Here is a 23539-nt window from a genome sequence, read left to right as displayed (position 1 = left end):
TTTGTCTGTTTCCTGGCGCTACCTCATTATGGCTGGAAATGGCGATCAAGTATGGTAAAAAATTTTACAATTATCATTATTGTCTTTATGTTATAATCTTTTTCTTTTTAGTTATCATTAATGATATTCTGCAACAAGTGTTTGAATGTATTTGGTTCTTGTAGGTTGCTAGGGGAAGGTAAGGTAACTATGTACTCTTACTAGTCCTAGTAATAATATGTAATTACACTACTTTCTACTTTTTCCTTTCACATTTGTTTGCTATTTCCTGCACAAGCAAAGAACGTCTTTCCAGCTTCTGGAAAGAAATATAGGAGGAAAAGATTCCCAGCCCCCATGGTACAAGTCTTTCATTTAATCACAGAGCCCTAAATAAAAATATCTGGCTTCCTACATATGCATCCGTAAAATTAGTGTACATCATTCAGTTTATATAAAACTACTCTCCTGTTTTTAAGACAAAAAATCAATCACAGAAGAATGAGGTAAAATTGTCAGGAATTGGTAGGGTGGCACTCACCTCACAGGCCCTTCTCCATTGAAGGGCAGATTGAGGAGGTGGCCAGCAGATACATAGTCCCCAATGGAAAGGCTGATTTGTGGCAATACAGTTGTCAGTGACTGGCTGCCCGGCTTCTTGCCGTGATGTGCAAATTCTGTGACATTCACATTGCTTACTCCAGAGAGATCAATATTGTTCAGACTGAAGGCAACGCTGAAGGGAAGACAGACATTGATGAGATGAGGGTGAAGAAATACAAAAAATGGGGTTCAAAAATGGAAAGAAAATAGGGTGGATAGTTTACAGAGAAAATAGAGGCCTTGTAATAGGGATACTGAAAGAGATTTTCCTTAAGAATGCTTCACTCTCTAAGGCTTCCCCCTGGTATTACTGAACTATGCCTGCATGAGATTACACCATGGGTGTAATGTCAACTCTGACAGGGTTGTATTGTTAGGAGTACAGCCTCTCACTCCAAAAGAATCCACATTTTTCTGCTACTGGAAACAGAACAGCTTTTAGGGCTGCAGGAACCTCTTGGAAACAAGTCCTAGGTCACATTAGGTTTTTTCTTAGAAAGAGTTCCTGTGGTAATTACAAATGAAATAAAGAGAAAAAATAAAGTTTTCTTACATTAAGTAATAAGCTAGGCAGGATTTTCTTACCTGACAATATCTTCATACTCAATATCTATCGTAGGTATTGCAGGGATGTGAAGACCTTCAAATTTGCTTAGATATTTCTCGAGTTGTTTTTGAATAATATCCGTGATAGTGGGCAGGTCATAACCTGAAAGGCAGGAAGGCATTTCTGGAAATTGGTGATAAATGGAGAAACATCAGCCTGAAAGGCAGAAAGCCATTTGTGGAAACTGGTGATACTGGAAAGGCTTCAGAGCACTAAAATATTTATATTTATCTCTACTACCTAATTAACACACAACTGAACACAGGCAGATAAACAATAATCTATATCTGCATTTACAAGCTGTCTCATTGTTTAGGAGTTGTTTGGACAGTTATGTATGTTGTGTGCATGTATTAGTGCAAATACATTTGTCAAATGATAAAGAATTCTAAAATATGTAGATAGTTCATCTAAGATCTATCTGATGGACTGAAGATAAACTAAGATAATATGCATCAGAATTGCCACATGAACCAGTCCATTGTAGACATACAAGGAATATAAACTTGAATAATAAGAAAACAGATACATCTATGGGAGATATATGGATGGACAATGAAATAACGAAATCTATTGTTCAGAAAATGACTAGTTGGTTTCCTCCCAACCAAAATAAGTCGGTACAGGTACCACTTGCGGATGGGGAATTTTTTGACATAAGAGTGTGGGACAAGATTTCATGTTGATATTATTAAAACTTTTTTATTTCTGTACCTGATTGCTGTTTCCCACATTAGCAACATAGCACCAGGAAACAGATGAAGGAGGACACATCCACCCAAATATACATATATGTACATATACACACATACACAAACATAAACATACATACATATGTACACATAAGTGCACAAAATCACAACGTGATTTTATAAATGCTGAAAAAACCACATGGAAAAGGAAACACAAGATCCTAAGCACTTCTGTCCTCTGAAGATGTGTTAATACACGAAAGTGCTCGGGATCTCGTATCTCCTTTTTCCATTTTTTTCAGCATAAACATACATATATACACATGTAAATATTCATACTTGCTTGACTTCATCCATTCCTGATGCCACCCCACACCACAGGAAACATCACAAGTGCATGAAGGAAAAGAAAAAAGATAAGCATATACATTCTCTTCTCCTCCCCCACATCTAATCACCCTCCTTTTCATCAGCAAGGCAGTGCCAGGAAACATAAAGAAAAGCCACATCTGCTAACATTCAATTTCTAGCTGTCATGGGTAACCAAAACCATTGCCCCTTATCCACATCTAGGCCCCACAGACCCCAGACGTTTCACATGCCCTGGTTCAGTCCATTGACAGCACGTCAACCCCAATATACTATGCTGTTACAATTCACTCTTTCCTGCACGCCTTTCCTACATGTCCAGGCCTCAACTGCTAAAAACACTTTTCACTCCATCCTCCCATCTCCAATTTGGTCTCCCGTTTCTCCTTCTTCCCTCCACTTCTAACAAATACAGTAAACCCTTGACTTAATGGACTAATGGGGGGGGATGGATGGATGGATGGATGGATATCCATGAATGCTGAAGTCCGTGAAATCAAGAATGCAATCTATGAGCCGTTTTTTAATACAATATACTGTAATACAATATACAGTTCACACACTTTCTTTTAACTCTATCACTTGATGCCATTTTGAACTGTAAGGATTGCAAAATTATTTAACAAATAAAATCATAATTCTCTGTATACAACCTAACCACATGGTAGCTTGATGCAGACTATGACCAAAATAATGTGAATATATCCCTACACTACCTAAAACAAGTGCAATATGAAATGCGCATTGTGTGGCATCTGAGATGTCAATGTGGCATTTTAACATATAAATGGATGGAATGATAAGAGAGGTAAAAGCAAAACTAGGGAGAGGGAATGCAAAGGCAGTGAGATATGGTGGCTTGTGACAAGCCTGTTTACGGATGATACTGTGTTGTTTGCTGAGAGTGGAGAGGAGTTGCAAAAGGTTTAAGTGTATTTTGTGATGTACCTTAGTGCAGGTGATTAAAAACAAATGCAAGTAAAAGTAAAATAATAGTGTTTGAAAGGAAAACTACTTTAGAGTGAAAAAATAAAGTATACTAAACTGGTTACAGGTATGGGGGGAGAAAGACTGGAAGAGATGAGAATTTAAGTGTTTAGGAGTTATCTCGGGGAGGTTTGGTGATATGTAATGAGAGACAAAGGAGAGAGCAGTACAGGGCAGAAGAGTCACTGGGTCCTATAATAGCTAGCAGCCATCTCTTGGGAGCAAAAACTAAAGTAATACCTAGAGAAGAGGAAAAGTGAACCAACACTGCATCGTAGGCCAAGTGGATCAAGTTTTGAGCATAGCTTTGGAGAGTTTATAAGTCAGACTGCTTTCAACTCAACTCTATCAGGAAAGAATGCAGAGCTAGAACCACCCCAGATGTGAAAGGATTACTCCATAGATCAACCCTTTGTATAAACAAAACACCTGTTCAGAGGAATTGAAATTTTTAAATCTAAACAGCATTCCCAGCTTTTTAGTGGAGGACTTAGCTATTTCCATAATCTGGGGTTTCCAAGACAGAGAAGATGTTTCAGTAATACTAAATATGTTCTTTGAGTCAAGGAGTGGAATTACAGAAACAGTGAAGGAGAGGAAGGCTGTGAGAAATTTTCAAAAAAAGACAGGCAGAAACTGGGTCTTGGCATTAAACTTAACCAGATATTGTCTGCCCACTGAGATATCCTGTCCAACCAGATATTGTCTGCCAACTGAGATATCCTGTCCAAGTCTGGTTAATGTGAAGTGGTCAGAGGATGCAGACATGAGAGAAAGCAGCAGAACTGAAGGGTTTGGAGGAATGCACTGTTCAGTCGTCAGCATAAGAATGCATCTGGTTATTTGTGGAAGAGGGGAAATCGTTGATAAAAAGGAGAAAAAGTTTAGGCAACAGGACAAAACCTTGAGCAACACTGCTGTTGTTGGAGAAAGGAGAGGCTGAACCATCAACAACCATTCAGATAGACTGGCCAGAGAGGAGACTAAACATGAGGGAGCAAAGTAAAGGAGGGAAGCCAAAAGAGAGGAGCTTAAAGATGAGACCCCAATGCACACCCAGTCAAAAGCTTTGGATATATCAATGTCAACTACATAGGATTCCCCAAAATCTTTCAGGGATAATGATCAGACATTAGTAAAAGAGGAAACAATATCACCAGTAGATCTTGCCTTTTAGAAGCTATACTAGTGACAGGTGAGAAGACTACAAGATTCAAAATGTTTCAGGATATGGGGGTTCCGGAGGGATTCAAAGACTTTGGAAATTGTAAATATCAAAGCAGCAGGACATTACCTAGAGAGGTTAGAGCTGTCACCCTTCTTGGGGATGGGATGAACCAGTAAATGTTTCCAAGAAGAAAGGAAAGTTCTGGTTTCCAAACAGAAAAGAAAACAGACAAGCAAGCACAGGTGCAAGTTCAGAGGCATACTCTTTCAGTATATGGGGATGGATACCACTATGACCATAAGCCTTACTTGTGTCCACAGAGAGAAGTGCTTTTCAAACAGTTTGAAAAGACAATACAGGAAGGGGCATAGGATTAGTAAAAGAAACATCATGGGGTGAAGGAATGTCAGAGTCATCCAAAGTAGAGTTAGAGGAGAAACAGGAACAAAATAAAGTTGCTTTCTCTAAAGGAAAGACAACTATAATACAGTCAAAATGGAAAAGTGAGGGAAAAGTCAAGTGATGACCTTAGCTAAAACAAAAACAAGGATGACAAGAAGAGGTTATTGCACTTCCTTTGAACAAAGGAACACCTTGCCTCATAGATAATGTACTTGTAATGACTAGGGCAGTGATAAATGCAGAATGGGAGTCACAGGAAGGAAATGTTTTCCAAGCTTGATATGCCTAACCCCTTGTCTGAATGGCCTCAGAACAAGAACGACTGAACCATGAAATGGGAGATGTCATCTTGGAGGAAGAGGGATTTTTTTGCTTCCATTACTTCAACAAAACCTCTGCAATGCATCTGGTGAAAATAGAAACATCAACATATAAGACAATAATTTGCCCAAGGAAAGACAGAAAAGAATTTTCAAAAGTTATTCTGTTAAAATAGATGTATTTATGAGGATGGGGTCAGATAAACCAATTGGGAGTGAGACTGATGGGGTCAGTTAAACCAATTGGGAGTGAGACTGTGTATTTACAGCATTAAGATTATTGGTGTACAACAGATGCAGATGAAGGAAAAGGGGATAAATGCTTCCATTCCCACAACAATAGCCTCAGTAATGCATTTGGCAGAGACAGAAGCATCACCACATAAGAGACAGCAATTTACCCAAGAAAAGTTAGAAAAGAATTTTCATAAGTAATTCATCTTTATCAAGGTACCAATATTTACATTTAGAAGGGGCTGCTGGGGAGTAAGGAACCATTACAATAGATACATTTATGAAAGTGTGGTCAGATGAAACAATTGGGGGTAAAAGAGTGTATTTAAGCACAAAGGATTAGAGATGAAAAAGACCCAGAATATTAGCAGTCAGGAATATAGATGGGTGGGAGTGATAGTAGAGGACTTCAATATCCCCAGTATCTGTATGGGAGGAATTCAACTATTCCCCACTGTGAACATTGAAATCCCCTAGAAAGATCTCAGCTTGCAGGTGAGAGGATGCCACAGTCTCATGGTAGGAGTTTTGATGGTTGAAGAAAGATATAAAATTTGTAGAATTAGAAGAGCAGTACATGAAACAAAGGAAAGGTATGGTAGTTTGGAGACAAACCTTGAGCCAGATAATAATAAAGTTTGGGGAGTCAGGGTCCTCAAGGCATGCATATGTGTTGATGTTGGAATAAGCACAGACACCACCTTTGATACAGAAATATGAAAAGGGGGCTAGTGAGAACATCATTAGACAACTGGGTCTCAAGAGAAGTAAGATATAAGGAAAAGCACAAGACAGATGGTGTTCAACAGAAGACTAGTTACTAGAAAGACCACAAATGCTGTTACAGTGAAGAGAAAAAGAGGAAGGTCTATCAGAGAAGGAAAGGTCATGGAAGTGGCTTGTATTACTACTTTCTAATCCCTTTTTCACATTGGCATTAGAGTCTGGGAGGAACCTGGGGATTCTTAGCATCCCCATGATGCTAGGGAGTAAGAGCCATAGGTATGTTGGATTCTATCATTACATTTAAAAACAATAGTGCACACAGATGGCAAGAGAACTTGTGTGAAAATAAGTGAGGTATGAGTAGGTGCATGGGAAGATGGCAGGACTAGCCCACTAGACTTGTCTTGATGAGACAGAAATTACAAACAGAAGCCTAACATGGAGGGTGTGAGGTGGTTCTGGGCACCACTTTAATGCTCCTCAGTCGGGACAGTAGTATCACCATAAACAGTGCGTGTCAATGTCCTACTATCAAATTATGAGACATCAAATATAATGAAAAGGAAAGATTTAGACTGTATAAAAAATAAATAAGGTATGGAACCTTGATTCGGCAGTATTTACCCTCCAGAGTTGTGATGTTAGTAGCCAATGCTGATGGAACTAGGAGTGTTGCCAGCACCTTAACAAGCAATGCATTCTTAAAAGTTACCATTGTGATTCCTAGAAATGAGAAAAATAACATTCAAATCAACAGAAAATTGAAGAGATGCAGTAGATTTAATTCAAACTATGTCCAAAGTGGTACAGTAATTTCATATGTATATTTTTTTTGCTGTTGTGCCCTGAAGTTTGATATGATTTTGGATAAAACTGCTGTACCAAGACAGACTTTCAGATGCCAAAGGGGAACTATAAATTAATCTTAGTTCAGTGATCATGCACCTGCTTTTAAGTGAAATCAGGTAGGGAGTGGTTGGTAGGCAGCCAATGACCAGGGAGGTACAATACCAGTACTACCCACATGGGTATCAGGAAGGTTAGTGACATCTGCTTAGTAAGCCAGCACTTTACTGGCTGTCAAGTTACATTCCTCTGACCTAGGTAGCTGTCTTTTCATTCTGCCTCACTAAACCTTCCTAACTCTAGAATTTTCCAGTGGTGAGCACTTTGTGCCAGCCCTGCCTTTTGGCAAAATGGTAGGAGCAGCAAACAGAAGTAGTAGGCAGGAACATTTAGGCAGGAGCGTTACATAGAAACATTGGATGGAAGTAACAGGTAGAAGAATTAGATAGAGAAGATTACAAGCATTAGGTAGGAGCCTCTACAAACACTGAACTGGACTTGCTCGCTGCCAGTGGCCTGTTAAGGGTGAGACACTAAAGGCTAAGAAGCAGCATGGGTATTCCATTCCCATGGCCATTCCTCTGAAGGAGTTTCACTTGGAACGGACATCATAGATAAGGTTTAAAAATCAGGAGAGGATAATGACAGTCTCTAATAACATATGGTATAAGTACAACTAAACTTTGAGAGTTTAACCAAAGGAGAATACTTACTGAAGTATCACTGCGATAAGATTTGCTACACGGCAAGTCTAGCATATAATGCTTACCACATATGTAATTCGTTTGATGATACTTTTCTTTGCTGTCACGCATATTTCAAACTTTGTCAATTTTGAATTCACCTGACACAGTTTTTAGATTACTGTATAGTCTCTCAAGGATGCAGTTGCAACATACTGAAGATTTATTGTCTTGCTGAGCAAAACATCAAAAGAACCCATTCCATCTTTGCTCTCGTATTTGATTGTTTAGTGCCTTTTTGATACAATCCACAGAATGTATATCTTAATACTCTGTTTCTTTGATGTTGTGCAATGTTTAGTCCTAGCAAATTTTATTCAATTTTTAAATTTTTTACTATGCATGAATTGTATATCTTTCTCTTCTTTTTACATTGTAAGGTTTCAATCTTTCATAAATTTGTCCATGTGTCCTATTCCCTCACCTTTCCCTGTAAAGTGATTATGACATTTAGCTTGATTTGTTCATAGATTTGTTTATGGATGGGGTTGTTAGGGAGGTGAATGCAAGAGTTTTGGAAAGAGGGGCAAGTATGCAGTCTGTTGTGGATGAGAGAGCTTGGGAAAAGAGTCAGTTGTTGTTCGCTGATGATACAGCGCTGGTGGCTGATTCATGTGAGAAATTGCAGAAGCTGGTGACTGAGTTTGGTAAAGTGTGTGAAAGAAGAAAGTTGAGAGTAAATGTGAATAAGAGCAAGCTTATTAGGTACAATAAGGTTGAGGGTCAAGTCAATTGGGAGGTGAGTTTGAACAGAGAAAAACTGGAGGAAGTGAAGTGTTTTAGATATCTGGGAGTGGATTTGGCAGCGGATGGAACCATGGAAGCAGAAGTGAATCATAGGATGGGGGAGGGAGTGAAAATTCTGGGAGCCTTGAAGAATGTGTGGAAGTCGAGAACATTATCTCGGAAAGCAAAAATGGGTATGTTTGAAGGAATAGTGGTTCCAACAATGTTGTATGGCTGCAAAGCGTGGGCTATGAATAGAGTTGTGCGGAGGAGGGTGAATGTGCTGGAAATGAGATGTTTGAGGACAATATGTGGTGTGAGGTGGTTTGATCGAGTAAGTAATAATAGTGCAAGAGATGTGTGGTAATAAAAAGAGTGTGGTTGAGAGAGCAGAAGAGGATGTTTTGAAATGGTTTGGTCACATGGAGAGAATGAGTGAGGAAAGATTGACCAAGAGGATATATGTGTCAGAGGTGGAGGGAACGAGGAGAGGTCGGAGACCAATTGGAGGTGGAAAGATGGAGTGAAAAAGATTTTGAGTGATCGGGGCCTGAACATGCAGGAGGGTGAAAGGTGTGCAAGGAATAGAGTGAATTGGAACGATGTGGTATACTGGGGTCGACATGCTGTCAATGGATTGAACCAGGGCATGTGAAGCGTCTGGGGTAAACCATGGAAAGTTCTGTCCGGCCTAGATGTGGAAAGGGAGCTGTGGTTTCGGTGGATTATTACAGGACAGCTAGAGACTGAGTGTGAACGAATGTGGCCTTTGTTGTCTTTTCCTAGCGCTACCTCGCACACATGAGGGGGGGGAGGGGGTTGTTATTTCATGTGTGGTGAGGTGGCGATGGGAATGAATAAAGGCAGACAGTATGAATTATGTACATGTGTATATACGTATATGTCTGTGTGTGTATATATATATATGTATACGTTGAGATGTATATACATGTGTATGTGGGTGGGTTGGGCCATTCTTTCGTCTGTTTCCCTGCACTACCTCGCTGACGCAAATGGGAACTTCAGTGAAGGGGCAAATGGGGAGGTGATAACAAGTAGTGGTGATGTGAGAAGGAGATGGAGTGAGTATTCTGAAGGTTTATTTTTGAAGCATATTCATATAACATAGTAATTTTGCATTTTCTCTCTGTCAATTGATACAAACATTTTACTATAGTGTCATCTGCAAAGCATCTTTATCAGATATTATTACAGATGGTACTGAAGCTAATACTGCTCCTTGCACCACACCTAATAAAACATCATCAGATAAGAAAAGATACAGGGAACGCTGAAGAAAGAGAAAATAGAAAAAAATCAAATACAGGTAGAAAATCTGAAACAACAGACAGGTGAAGGCAGATATGAAAAGAAAGGCTATTCTAATTAGAATATATAGGAAAGAAGGCAGAAGACAGAAGCTGGCACTGAGGAAAGAAAACATATAAAAGAATGAGAATGGTACTATGACAGGTTAAATCAACAATGAAAAAAAGAGACAGAGGATGACCTTAGAAAATACCTGTCAAACATCCACGAGGGTCTTCAGAAGGCTGGCATCAGTATGAAGTGAGTGGCCACAGCTCCCTAGACAGTTCATACGACACTGATAACACTGATAAGAGCGATAATCTACAACTAGTTCATAACCAAATAACTGTAAATGTTGTCATCAGGGTGAAAAGAGCCTTCAGCACACCTTTCAAAAAAGAAGCTGAATCAATCTGCATTTATGTGGGTTATGAGGTAAATCCTTGACAACTTGACAACACAAATGGTACAGTTTAATAAGTTTTTCCTCTACATTATTCATATCAAAGACATGAATTTATTGCTAATTTATCTACTATTTACTTTTAAAAAAGTATGGTTATTCTCGAGTCTTTATTTCTCCAAAGGAACAAAGCATTTCATGAAAACCTTTGCATAAGTAAAAGTCAACTCTAAACCAAATCACTTTGAGAACGAGCAAACATGTGCATAAACACAGACAGGGATGTTCTGAAGCTACCATACTACCTACATTAATACAAAAGGATACATGGTAAATACCTCTGAATGTTACAGGGGGCCATTATCACATAAAGGGACCATTTTTTTTTTTTAAGTAACGAAGCACCACTCATCAACCAGAGAACACAACTGCATAACTGTGGGGAAACAACCCATTTAGTAGTAGAAGAGAGGCCATGTGGAACAAGCTAAGAGAAGGTAGTTACTGCTGCTAGAACTTTTGAAATACTAGAAACATCTACAGGTCAACAAAAGGAAAAAGAAAAATGTGGCCTTTGATTAGGTCTTGTATCCACGATCAAAAGGAAAGCAATCTTGAGGGTTGCAAGCACACCCTTGTAGAATCCACACTGAATCTAATCAAAAGCTTTGTTTATAAATTTGCCCAATACAGGAACTTCCCTCCATATCGAGAAATATGCATAATCTACCATGGGTTTTATACTAGACATGACTCACAAACTTTACACTTTTAAAGAATTACTTGCAAGTTTGTCACCGCATTCTGTGTTTCAGTGGTTACTGAAGACTATATTTTCTTACAGATTTATCTATAGGAAAAGAGAGAGGGGTTTAATCAGTTCCAGCGTTTCGCTAATTCATGTCTTTCTCCCCTGTTTTCCAAGTAGTTTTTCCCATAAATTTTCTGCAACTTATTCACATTAAATAGAACATCGAATGTGATGTTGACTGGCTAGGTAGGGTTTTCAATCAAAGTATGGCTCAAGACGGAATACTTTACCTTTGTATTAGCAGGGCAAGGGGGAAAGAGAGTGAATGGTGACAATACAGAGGTGCAAGTTTGTTGAGTGCAACTGTTCACATAGTCTCTTCCTCCTCCTTTTTTTTTTTTTTTTCTAAGCTCACGGCAAGAGACCATCCATATCAAGTCATGAGTACGATTTAGTTTTACGTATGCATATCAACAAAAGAACCATTACTATCAGCAGTTTTACCTCAGGTCCATGTTTTCCATGTCCATTGTCTTCTTCTTCCATAACTTTAATACATATCAGACTAAATCAAATGCTAATGTAGAAAGGGCAGTGCAGATAAGTTAATGACCTCACGGAAAAGTTACCGATATAGAGGCAACCTCATACAGTAGTAAGAGCTCCAATTAGCGTATAAACTACCATGATATCAATGCTATATTTAGCGACAAAGTACATCACCACTGATTCATTTACTCAAAATACAATTTCGTGTAATTCTTTCCCAATCGTCATTGCTACTCTTGCTATGCTGGACTTAATAGCACTATTGTTGCTCTTACTATCGCTATCTTGTTATTAGTGCTGGTCTCTGCCACGAGCAACCCACAAGTCATTTTCTCTTCATTTCACTCTATCTGTTACTTTCTATGGCTGCAATTACGTTTTTACGTTAGAGGTGGTGGTGATATTGCGTGTGTTAGTCAAGACACCGTGACCTTCCTGATAGCGTGATCCCTTTGGCCTTGATAAGAAGGCATCAAATCTTTACTCGAGAGGTTTACAAGATAAGGCAAGAAGGCTCTTTTCAGGGACAGATCGTGGCCCCTGTCCCATGTCCGTCCAGCAGATGCCTCTCATCCACGGCAATCTTGAGTGTCTTTCTCCATCAATTTGGTGTTTCAAGTAATAGCGAAAAAGGAGGGCATGCGTATACACGCTGAGAGAGGGAAGATAAAGTGAGAGCAGTAAAACTACCAAACAACTTAATTAATGTTCCACTATCAACACATTCGTAGATATTGCTAAATCTCCACACATGACCTTTTATAAATTTCCTTTTATCTATTATTTTTTTTTTTTCATTCTTTACGCACATTTGAGTGCTAACAAATGCGTCCTATGAACGAAGGGGGCGGGGGCTAGACTGGAAATAAACACATCATTAATTATATTCCCACTTTTACCGACCCGGCTGAGGATGTTCCTCGACCATTTATCACAGGGACGTAGGAGGGATGGATGAAGGTGGCTCTGAAGGTACAGCACCTCCAGCCAAAACAGGATGAGACTGCCACAGTACATGACCGCAGCCAGCATCACCACCTCTTTTTTATTGAGCCGGGAAAAGTTTCCGATCTTGCTGTATATAAATACTGGTAGCAACATTCAAAACAAAGTTTTTTAATGTCTTTTAATTCTTACTAAACTTCATTCTCCTCATCAAACGATCACATACACACCCAACAGAAAATCTATCGAGACATCTACGACAGTACCGTCATGTCTTTTAATAGCATCTTAAGAAGAATGAGAGCATGAAAGCTATAGAAGCCTTCGAATGTGATATATTCCAATTTTGACGTTTTTTTAGCAAAAAAAAAAAAATGAAATTACCTTCTATAATTCGGCGGGAAACTGATTTGCATAAAAAACCTACGTTTTTTTTTTTTTTGCTTTGTCGCTGTCTCCCGCGTTTGCGAGGTAGCGCAAGGAAACAGACGAAAGAAATGGCCCAACCCACCCCCATACACATGTATATACATACGTCCACACACGCAGATATACATACCTACACAGCTTTCCATGGTTTACCCCAGACGCTTCACATGCCTTGATTCAATCCACTGACAGCACGTCAACCCCGGTATACCACATCGCTCCAATTCACTCTATTCCTTGCCCTCCTTTCACCCTCCTGCATGTTCAGGCCCCGATCACACAAAATCTTTTTCACTCCATCTTTCCACCTCCAATTTGGTCTCCCTCTTCTCCTCGTTCCCTCCACCTCCGACACATATATCCTCTTGGTCAATCTTTCCTCACTCATTCTCTCCATGTGCCCAAACCATTTCAAAACACCCTCTTCTGCTCTCTCAACCACGCTCTTTTTATTTCCACACATCTCTCTTACCCTTACGTTACTTACTCGATCAAACCACCTCACACCACACATTGTCCTCAAACATCTCATTTCCAGCACATCCATCCTCCTGCGCACAACTCTATCCATAGCCCACGCCTCGCAACCATACAACATTGTTGGAACCACTATTCCTTCAAACATACCCATTCTTGCTTTCCGAGATAATGTTCTCGACTTCCACACATTCTTCAAGGCCCCCAGAATTTTCGCCCCCTCCCCCACCCTATGATCCACTTCTGCTTCCATGGTTCCATCCGCTGCCAGATCCACTCCCAGATATCTAAAACACTTCACTTCCTCCAGTTTTTCTCCATTCAAACTCACCTCCCAATTGACTTGACCCTCAACCCTACTGTACCTAATAACCTTGCTCTTATTCACATTTACTCTTAACTTTCTTCTTTCACACACTTTACCAAACTCAGTCACCAGCTTCTGCACTTTCTCACATGAATCAGCCACCAGCGCTGTATCATCAGCGAAAAACAACTGACTTCCCAAGCTCTCTCATCCCCAACAGACTTCATACTTGCCCCTCTTTCCAAAACTCTTGCATTCACCTCCCTAACAACCCCATCCATAAACAAATTAAACAACCATGGAGACATCACACACCCCTGCCGCAAACCTACATTCACTGAGAACCAATCACTTTCCTCTCTTCCTACACGTACACATGCCTTACATCCTCGATAAAAACTTTTCACTGCTTCTAACAACTTGCCTCCCACACCATATATTCTTAATACCTTCCACAGAGCATCTCTATCAACTCTATCATATATCACCTATTCTTTAAGCTGAATACGATTCTGGGCAAATTAGTCCTGTTTTTAAGAATTTAGATGATTGCAGGATTAACAGAATGTCTGAGAATTCGATTCATATTTATCTGGTATCTTTTGGCCAGAGTAAGCCTAATGATCTATTTCACATTATCATTTCAAGAATAGCAGATCCTTATTACTTTATATTTTGAACTCTGAAACCAAAAGTGTTTTTTAGTCCCAAAATTTCTCTAAGTTACCCGTACTATTTGTTACTTTTCGTCGGGAAAGAGATTTACTTCAAGACCTCAGCAAAAGGCCTAATTTTCATTCCGTATAGGATTCTAGGTCAGGAACACGGCCAACGGGGGGGGGGGGGGGGGGTGCTGATGTTCATAGCACCCGGGCCCGAGGTCCAAAGGAGGCCTGGTATTTCCTGGGATTTCAGAAAATGTTTGCATATACTGAAGACTAGCATTCCACCCCTCTCTCATCTTCCACATCCTCTTTGGCCTTACAGCTCATGGCATAAAACCGTAGTGGATAAGGATAGGATAACTAATGGAGAGGGGAAGGTGGACCCGAAAGAAACTGTATTCCATGATAAAATTCCTCTCAGGGGCCCTGGCCAGGCAGAGTACTGTTTAGGGCCATGAAGCTCTTACCTTGAGCATTTCGAATGATTACTGGATTATATATCATGATTACTGGCCCCATAATTATTTGGTATCTGTCGGCGAGAGGAAGAGTAGTGAAGTATTTCACTTTATCAGCCTTTCGGTGTAATACTGTAATTTTGAAAGGAAAGATTATTTTTTGGCCTGAAAAATATACCGAAATATTACCAGCATTTCTGCTATTATTCTATGGAAACTCAGTTTGCTTGAAAGCATTAGAGACCGTATTTTTCATGGTGAATACAATTCTGGGGTGGATTGAAATATAAGGGCCATTAAGTCCTGTGATTAAAAATTTAAGTGATTACACAAAAATGTCAAGATTATTTGGTTTTACTTATAATTCATATCAATATTTGGATTATAGAAGCCATTCATTATGTTGTGTTCCAGTTATAAAAGGAAAATTTTTTAGTCTGGAAAATATACTGAAAATTACGTTCGCAATTTACATGCATCCGTGCAACTTTTTCTAAGATGTTCCGAGGATATTTTTCAGTCTCCTTAACCCAGAATCAATTCTATAATAATGAATAAGTTTTATATAATTACTGAAAGCCATTATAGTTATTGCAATCATGAAATATTTTGTTTCTCAAAAAAGTATTTATAGAGCCCTTAGATAGAAGGCTTTACCATAACTATAAAGTAGTTCAACCGCTGTGATCAGACTTGCTAACAACGAGTTAGCCATTTTCGAACAAATCTCAGGGTAAATAAAAGTCCAGAGGCTGGAACAAGAGATAGCTCCTGGTAATTACAAGTGTAAGTTGGTGCGCGTCTTGTTTGGCAAAGTTTACACAGACACACAAACACCCGCGGAACTATTTTGTGAGATGGCGGTAATTAAACTCCCGAATAGCAGTCACTGTTTCAAGTTTGTCTCGTGTTTATGTTTCGTGGGTTATTGGGCGTATACGTCCACCGCAATGATGGTGAGAACTCCTGCGCTCAGACCACTGGAATATAAAAGGCAAATCCATCCCCGAAGATAATAATAATAATAATAATAATAATAATAATAATAATAATAATAATAATAATAATGATAATAATAATAATAATAATTATTATTATTATTATTATTATTATCATTATTATTATGCAACATCAGGACGCCTTTTATAGCACTCCTTGGAGACGTGACACGGAGCAAGCCTCACTCATCATGGCCATTGGGGATGGAAAATAGACAACAGATACATGATTACAATAAAACAGTTGCCTTTTCAAGCTTTCTATGTGTTTATAGACCTGACTCTCAAATGTGGAAAGGTAAAAGGAAAAGACGGAAGAGAATTCCACAGTTTCGCTGTACGGGGAAGGGTGTCAAAATGGTCATTCCTCGTGCGGTTGGTCTTCCCACAAAAGCTATGGGAAGCAGGAGCCACACGCGCGCCACGGGTCAATTTCACGAGGACTAGTCAGTTCACGAGAGACTGACCGTAATAATACGTGGAGAACAAACAGAAAGAAGCAGTACCACGGCAGACGGAAAGGAGAGGTGTTAATAGTCATAATAAATTTCATTATTTTTTTTTCATTGTGCTGAATGAGGCATATGTAGATAAGGGGTATCTGCTTGCTAGGAAAAATAACTATAGCATCTATACAATTCCTCACCCCACCCCTAGCATTCAGGAAGCATATCTCGTGATGTTCATTGTGTAAGGTTCTTAGCACAGTTTAGCCTCCCGGGGACGAGGGCATAGGTTCGATTCCTAATTGCGGCTGCCGGTCTACAGTCGACTCAGCTGTTCATCCTCCCCTAGTTGGTCGATAAAATGGGTACCTGGCTAGGATATATATATATATATATATATATATATATATATATATATATATATATATATATATATAAAGCGTTAATGAGATGACCTTGATTAGGGCATTCTGTTGCCCGTGCTGTCTCAGTTAACATAAAAATGATAAACAAAATGAATTCCATTGGCTGGCTCAGCATGCGTAATCCTCTTATAACGAAATGTTTTTCATTAATAGATCTTACTCGACTTAAAGTGAACACCTTAATTCAAATTGTGAATATTGTATATACATCCAGTTTGGCAAGACATTCTGCACGACACTGACACCCCCACGTCTCGACAATGCCTCTGTCAAGTACCTTCCTGGAGGTAATTCTCCGAACTCAGAAGCTGCTTGACATTCTTCCAAACATTGTCGAAAACTTGTCGGCTCTAGATCAACTTTGTTGACGTTTCTCGGACTCAGAAGTTGGGTACCTTGAGACAGCTTCGTCACAAACTTTGACTTTGCTTCGAACTTTCCTCCCCCTTTGTAAGTGATATCGATGTATGTGAAACCGGTTGGCATGTTGTATATGCGCATTGGTAGGACGACTAAACACAGGTGAGAGCTTTTGAATATTCAAATTCTTTAACGTTCCGGCTTGTCCAGAGGCCTCTCCCTTCTTGTCACCCAACCAATTCATGAATTATTTGTCAAACTGTTTGACATTACAGAGGGGTCCTTTTACCCATCATTCTCCAAAGAAGAACATGATATCTGCCTTAGGGAAAAAGATACCTCATCTCCTCCAGATCAAAGATGTCTCTTTATCTATTGGCTGGAAACCGCTCCTCCTTCTCTGTCCGACAGAGTCTAGGATGTTAACCCTAACATTTCCTCTTCTCCCATTCTCTACTAAAAATGCAACGACCACGAATTGACCCTTGGGCCAAGGCCTTATTCCAACTCAAATTATGTAATATTTTACAGGAAATGGAGCTTCAATTGATTTCTGATATTTATTGTTTCAAGCTGGTGCTTTTTCACATTTACTTATTGGCTTCTTCCTCATCTTCGTCCCGGTGAAGCAGAGGAAAGTGAGGAGTAAGAGGAATGAGGGAGGGAGAGGAGGAGGAAGAGGAGGAAGTACAGACTGGTTGAAATATGTCGGAAGGAGGGAGAAACTGTTGGAAAGGGAACGGGAGGCGGTATGGATGAGATTATAGGAAGAAATGCGGAACAATTAGGCAGATTCCAAGATGCACTGGAGTGAAGGTGAAGGGAGCGCATAGGGAAGAACAGACAACAGGAGACCGCATGGTCCATGAGAATGTCTTCGCATGATATCCAAAGATCAAGTTCTCAGTACAATAAGCACTCAACTATGCTGCAGCAGAACAGGACATTGAAAATCCATCTTGAGTGCGCAAGGATACAGGAAGGCAGTACAACTGGAGACAGACAATTCATAGTAGTTGTCTACGATGACGTTGTAAGGAAACAGTTCACAAGGGTGATTCCTATAAACTACATACAGTAAAAAGGCACGGGGAGACCGCATGAAAACTCTTCATACTTGCAGGATAAAACAGTAATTCAGGATATAATGATTGAATAAAGGCACAACACATTCATACCTGAGTATGGATACTTTATATTGTAACACGAGACAAAAAGTGCGCGGGGATACGAGGACGCAGACTAGGCAAGACGGATTGTCTGGAAGACCGCAAATGTAAACAAAGAGGCTCCACCTACGACAGTCCATTCTGACAGTGCACAGAAAGTGTACAAGCGCTATTAATCGCTTTTAAAGCAAACCAGCGGAAACTGACAAAAGAAAAGAGTAAGAATACAATTTAGTGAAGGAAGAGCAGAAAATCATATGGGAGAGGGACACGTCGAAAACCATAGTCTTGAGTTATGCTAATTAAATTCCTATTTGCATATGGCTGTACTGCCGGAATGCTAATCACGCACACCACAACCAGATTTGTGACCCGTCACCCTCTCATACCCTTCAAGAGAGGGTTTGACCGAGGAGATTTTTGAAAAAGGAGCGTTTGTCAGACACCAGCGGAAAAGGAGAGCTACTACTCTCTTTGATAATGATCCAGAAAAGTGATCTTAATTGGGAGAGCAACTACTCTCTTTGATAATGATCCAGAAAAGTGATCTTAATTGATCTCTTCCACTCCTCATTTGTACTGTGTTTTTCGGTAGTCGACAATGGGATTTTCTCATGCAAATGAGGTGATGTTTACGCCAGAAGTTGGATCCTAATTTAACCAGAAGTTCAGAACACCGGCACCGTAGGATTCCTCCGCGTAGAGTCAATAAATGCAGGAAAGAAGCAAGTTAGGATTTGGAGAGTTCTATTTATTTATCGAATATGATCCAACTGTCTCTCGATAATAGGTAAAAAAAAAAAAAAAAAGAGGATTTACAGAGCGCCTTTACAGTCCCTATGAGATTAAAAGCTAGGAAAGAATATAATCCGATCTCGACAGCTCTGTTCTTTCTTCGGCAGCGATTTCTTATAATATTTGATTTATCGCCCCAGGTCCAAGAGACCTTCTCGCAATATCGCCCTGTCCCAATTTGGAGAGCAACTATGGAGCCTGGATCAGCAAAAAGTTAAGTGTTGTTTTGACAGATGGGGGTTACGTTTGGGGTGGGGGGTGGGTGGGTGTGGTGGGGGGAGGATGGGAACGGAAAGACGGAAGGGGGGGGGGGAAGAGGGGGAAGAGAAATGGATGGGAATAAAAAGGAGTTATTCTGCTTAAGTATTTCTCACTTTGACAGATTCGGCTTCATCTCCAACCGTCCGGGCCATCTGTTGACTTGCTAAATGCTGCCTTAGCTGGTTGCTACCTACGCTGGCTGTTTCCCCAAGCTTGCTGCTGCCTTTCCTGGCTGCTGCTGTTGTTGGCTACCGACCCCCAACCCCTGTTGAACTTGCTACCTGTCGCCCTGCTGACAAGTATACTGTCGCCTACTTCTTAGCCGACCGGCACACTTGAGACCTCCCTTGCTAACTGATACTCAACTATTTTCTTGGTACTTGGAATCCTAGTCTGTATTTCCCTCTCGATTGCAGTCCTTTAGATTTCTTCCCAAGTGACTCGTACACCCAAACACTTACTTGTTGATTGGTGGCCTAGAGAAGCCTTCGTCCTTGACATTCTTATCCATCAAGTTTACCCTTTGCTGACTCATTAATCAGCTGCATCACGACTCTTAAACTCTCTAATGGCTTATTACTGTTTTCAGGGAGCTATGAAACCACAGAACTGCTTTGCTACAGTTTTCTTGTTCCTCATAAGACCTCCTCTGTGGTGCTGGCGGCACAGATATACCAATGGAAAGGTTAAACCTAACCTCACCTACCCAAAAGATTTTGGATACGTTTGGGGATGAATATGGAAATGGGTAGGATCAAAGACTGACAAGCTAATGAGCTATATGGAGGACTGTCTTCTGGGGGATGAATGGGTAAAGGAAGCAGGTGCAGGTGTGGAAGTCAGGTGCAGGGAGTGGGTGGTGGAAGAGTGTATGGGGAACGAGTGTGGACTGCAAGATACAGGAAACACATATGGGCACAGGGTGAAGTGCGTTGTAGAGTGGGGAAAATGTTTATGGGGTAAGCATGGGGAGAAGGTTAAAGGAGGTGGAATGAGCAAGCCTAGGGTACAGAGTTAGATGAATTTAAGGGGGAAATGTGGGGAGCAGACTTAGGACAGAGGGTGGGGAGAAGTTCTAGGAGAAATATTTGGGGAGGTAGCTTTGGTGTTCGGCGACGCAATCCCGTTAATGGGTCGCTATTCTTTGTCGCCTGCCCCCTCTCCTCCCCTTTCCCCTTTGCTCTGAGGCTGGTAAGGGAGGTGTAAAATGGGGGTGAGTAAAAAGGAGGTGGGATACGAGGAGTGGATGGGCAGATGTTGGGGTGTGGGAGTGAACATGAAAAAGGACAAAGCAGGAGGAAGGTAAGGAGGAACGAGGTAGGATGGAACGTGCATGCTGGAGGGGGAGGTAACTAGGAGACGGAGGGGGAAATAAATGGCTGCTGGAAGGGGAGGGGGAGGTAACTGGCTGCTGGAAGGGGAAGTAAATGGTTCCTGGGGAGAGGAGGAAGGGAGGGAGGATAGGTTACGCATGACTTGCCATACAGGAGCAGTAAGTGTGCATGTTGGCTGCCTTCGCCTCCACTTACCGTGCAACTCAGACGCAACAGATGACTAACAGTGCGTATAACGCATGATTACGTTTAGAGGATTGGAACATTTCGTATTACCCTTAAGGTCTCATGTACCATCATAAATTCTTAACCAAAACTTCCTATGTATCGCAGCACGACCTAACCTCACCTTCCTGCCCTAGGAGACCCACGCAGCGCTCAGGAAGCCGGCCACGTCCACCGTGGCGTCAAATACATACCACTGGGTTTAAATACACCACATGTACAGGAGAGCTAGTATTACCAGATAGTATCCAACATGTATATTTATGGTCGTTACATTCAGTCACCCAGATATTTCGTTACCTCAATGATTTCCCAGTGAACTGCTGTGTCCGGGCGATGAGACCAGCGCCTGGCGTATCACAGTGCACCCAACATGAAACCAGTGCAGTTCAGAGAACAACGTCCGCATTTTATTGGTCAAAACTTGAAACAAATGTCTCGTGTTAAAACACACGGCTGTGGTAACAAAGGATGCGTGTTTTTCTTTCCCCATTTTTTTTTTCGGAATGAAGAGATATCTAAACCTGAATTTCATCGAAACTGTAAATAGTGTACGGACATTATTCTCCTAGTCTAAGGAAACTCAAGTTATCAGACATTATTACCTTCTGTTTTACGTGGATCTCAAATTCCTAAGAGTTTATCGGAAAATACATTACGAGTTTTTAAAAAGAAGTTTCCAGATGGGGTATCTCGACTCTGTCGCGGAAGTGATCACCAAGCAATGTGCATAGAACGCTGCCAGGTCATTGGAAATAAAACACTTATCGTATTCCCAGCCCAAACTGGATATAACGTCAAAGTTCTAGGGGTCATGGTGGGTCTAACCGTCCATCAAGGTGGCATCGAATTCTCCCTTAACATCTAGCAGATGTGATCTAAAAAAAGTGGTGATACTTAGCCGTGTTGGGCAACACAGGACCAAATAGTAGAAAGATCTAATTTTTCTTTCACTTCGACACGAAATATCAGTTATTTCCCAACATATTTTGCAACATATCTAACATACGTTATACTTGAACATGCAAATAATGATTATAAGATCAATGTTCAATCAGGAAAATGAAATTTAGAATTGCACAACTACAAAAGACAGAATCAAAGAGAAAGAAAAGTAAAACTCATCTCTTACCGTTCGTACTTGAAGAAGCGATCTGAGAGGGTTCTTGTGGTGTACGGGCTCCATAACGTCTGGCTGGCCAGAATTTTGTTGTATGTGAACGAACCACCGACGCTTTTACTTTGGAAGGAGCCAGCTCCAGTGCGTTCCCTGCAACATACAAGAATTCACTATAATCAAGATGTTAAGATCAAACAACTGCATTTTTTTTTTTTTTACCTAATATCAACCTTATATTAAACTCGTATGTTGATGGAACTTCTTATTTAGCTTTAGTACAGTGAGCATGGGTTAAGGTGTATTTGCGATTTGAGGGACTATATGTACCTGATCTAAGCTTAGGAACTGGAAATAGAGATACTGTTCATATAAATTCATATATGAAATCAACAGTATAGATGTACATCCATATTTCTTTACTCTTTCGTTTTTTTCCTCATCCTATTACCTTTCTACCTTTATGAGTCAGGTATACTATCACTTGTGGAGTCTGATAAATATCAAAATTCTTTTTCACTCACTCTTTTCCATTTCTCCCAAGACTACATTAACTACCGGAACATGTTTTGCCAGTACCATGGCTTTCATAATTCATTCAACTATTCAAAACTAATTTCACTATCTACTATTCATGCTTAAAATACGCTTGTTACCGTGATATAGTGAGAAAATATATTCATAAGGCTGCAGACTTACGAGTGTAATATCAAGGTAATATTATTGCTCACAAACACATAAAACCACTCACGCCTGTAGCTTCCTTGAAGGTCATATGGGCAAATAAAACGCGTAAGACCATTCTGCTCAACAACAGAAAACCTACAACTTTTTCTTTGGTATTAGTGCACTGAATATCAGAGACGGAAGTGTCAAGACTGGTGTAACAAGACGGGCTGCACTGAGACGGAGAAATAGGGAGGCAGGTAAGTTAGCGAGATGTGGTGACGATAAAACTTTTCGGGACGGTTAAGAGAAAAATCGACGCAATCAAGAAGATTTGATTTTCAACCCTAACCTCACGGTTATGACATGCATAACGACAAGTATCGAGGAAATTGAGTATGTTGGAATACGCATACCCACCTCTGTGGTGTAATGGATATAGTGTTATTGACCGTCAACCATGCAAGGGTCATCTGGGATTAAGCCCACATGGGTTCGAATCCTGGTCGCGGTAGCAGGTCCATAATCCACCCAGCTGTTAGTCATTACTTACGGGTTGGTCGAAAGAATGGGTACCTGGCATACATATTAGGTTAAGAACATGGGGCAACACGAGCGAAAAACTTTCTCCCCTTAAAACACAAATAGTAATTACAAACTGTAATCACACACGCACAAGAAATGAGGCCTTGCGAATATTAACCCATTTCCTGTACAGTGCGAATGAATAATTGCAAACAGGTAATGACATACACACACCGCTCACGCACACGAACACAGACACTTGTTCAGACGAATACATACAGGCAAATATATATTGATATGAATCAAGTAGCTTATAAGGGCTGTAACCGAGCGCCAACGATGTGAAGAAAGGTACAAAAGGGGAAAAATCAAACAGTTCCATACAAGAGAAAGAAAACAGGGAAAAGAAAAAAAATGACAGCATTGTAAAGGAAATCAAAGGGAAGGATGAAATGGAACTCGCGACTAACATCAGCAACAAAAACAGTGAAGACCGAGAGCATTAGGGATGAATACTTTAA

At 40.4% G+C, this 23539-nt stretch overlaps 1 protein-coding gene across 4 annotated transcripts in view; it reads right to left on the bottom strand.

Moving 5' to 3' along the window:
- The window catches only part of LOC139752786 (uncharacterized), a 124821-nt gene that overhangs the window by 29117 nt on the left and 72165 nt on the right, over window positions 1–23539 (bottom strand). For 2 of the 4 annotated variants that reach the window (XM_071668699.1, XM_071668701.1), the window contains exons 2-5: window positions 21843–21980; window positions 6712–6810; window positions 1168–1291; window positions 521–715 (exon numbers count right to left, since the gene is read on the bottom strand). In XM_071668699.1, coding sequence (XP_071524800.1) covers window positions 521–715; window positions 1168–1291; window positions 6712–6810; window positions 21843–21980 — 556 coding nt within the window. Of the gene's footprint in view, window positions 1–520; window positions 716–1167; window positions 1292–6711; window positions 6811–9912; window positions 10053–21842; window positions 21981–23539 lie in introns of those variants that run through there. The other 2 variants (XM_071668700.1, XM_071668702.1) reach the window with 2 other exon arrangements.

Source organism: Panulirus ornatus, chromosome 13 (genome assembly GCF_036320965.1).
Source record: "Panulirus ornatus isolate Po-2019 chromosome 13, ASM3632096v1, whole genome shotgun sequence".
NCBI classification, from domain to species: domain Eukaryota; kingdom Metazoa; phylum Arthropoda; class Malacostraca; order Decapoda; family Palinuridae; genus Panulirus; species Panulirus ornatus.
This window is presented reverse-complemented; position numbering and strand designations above follow the sequence as displayed.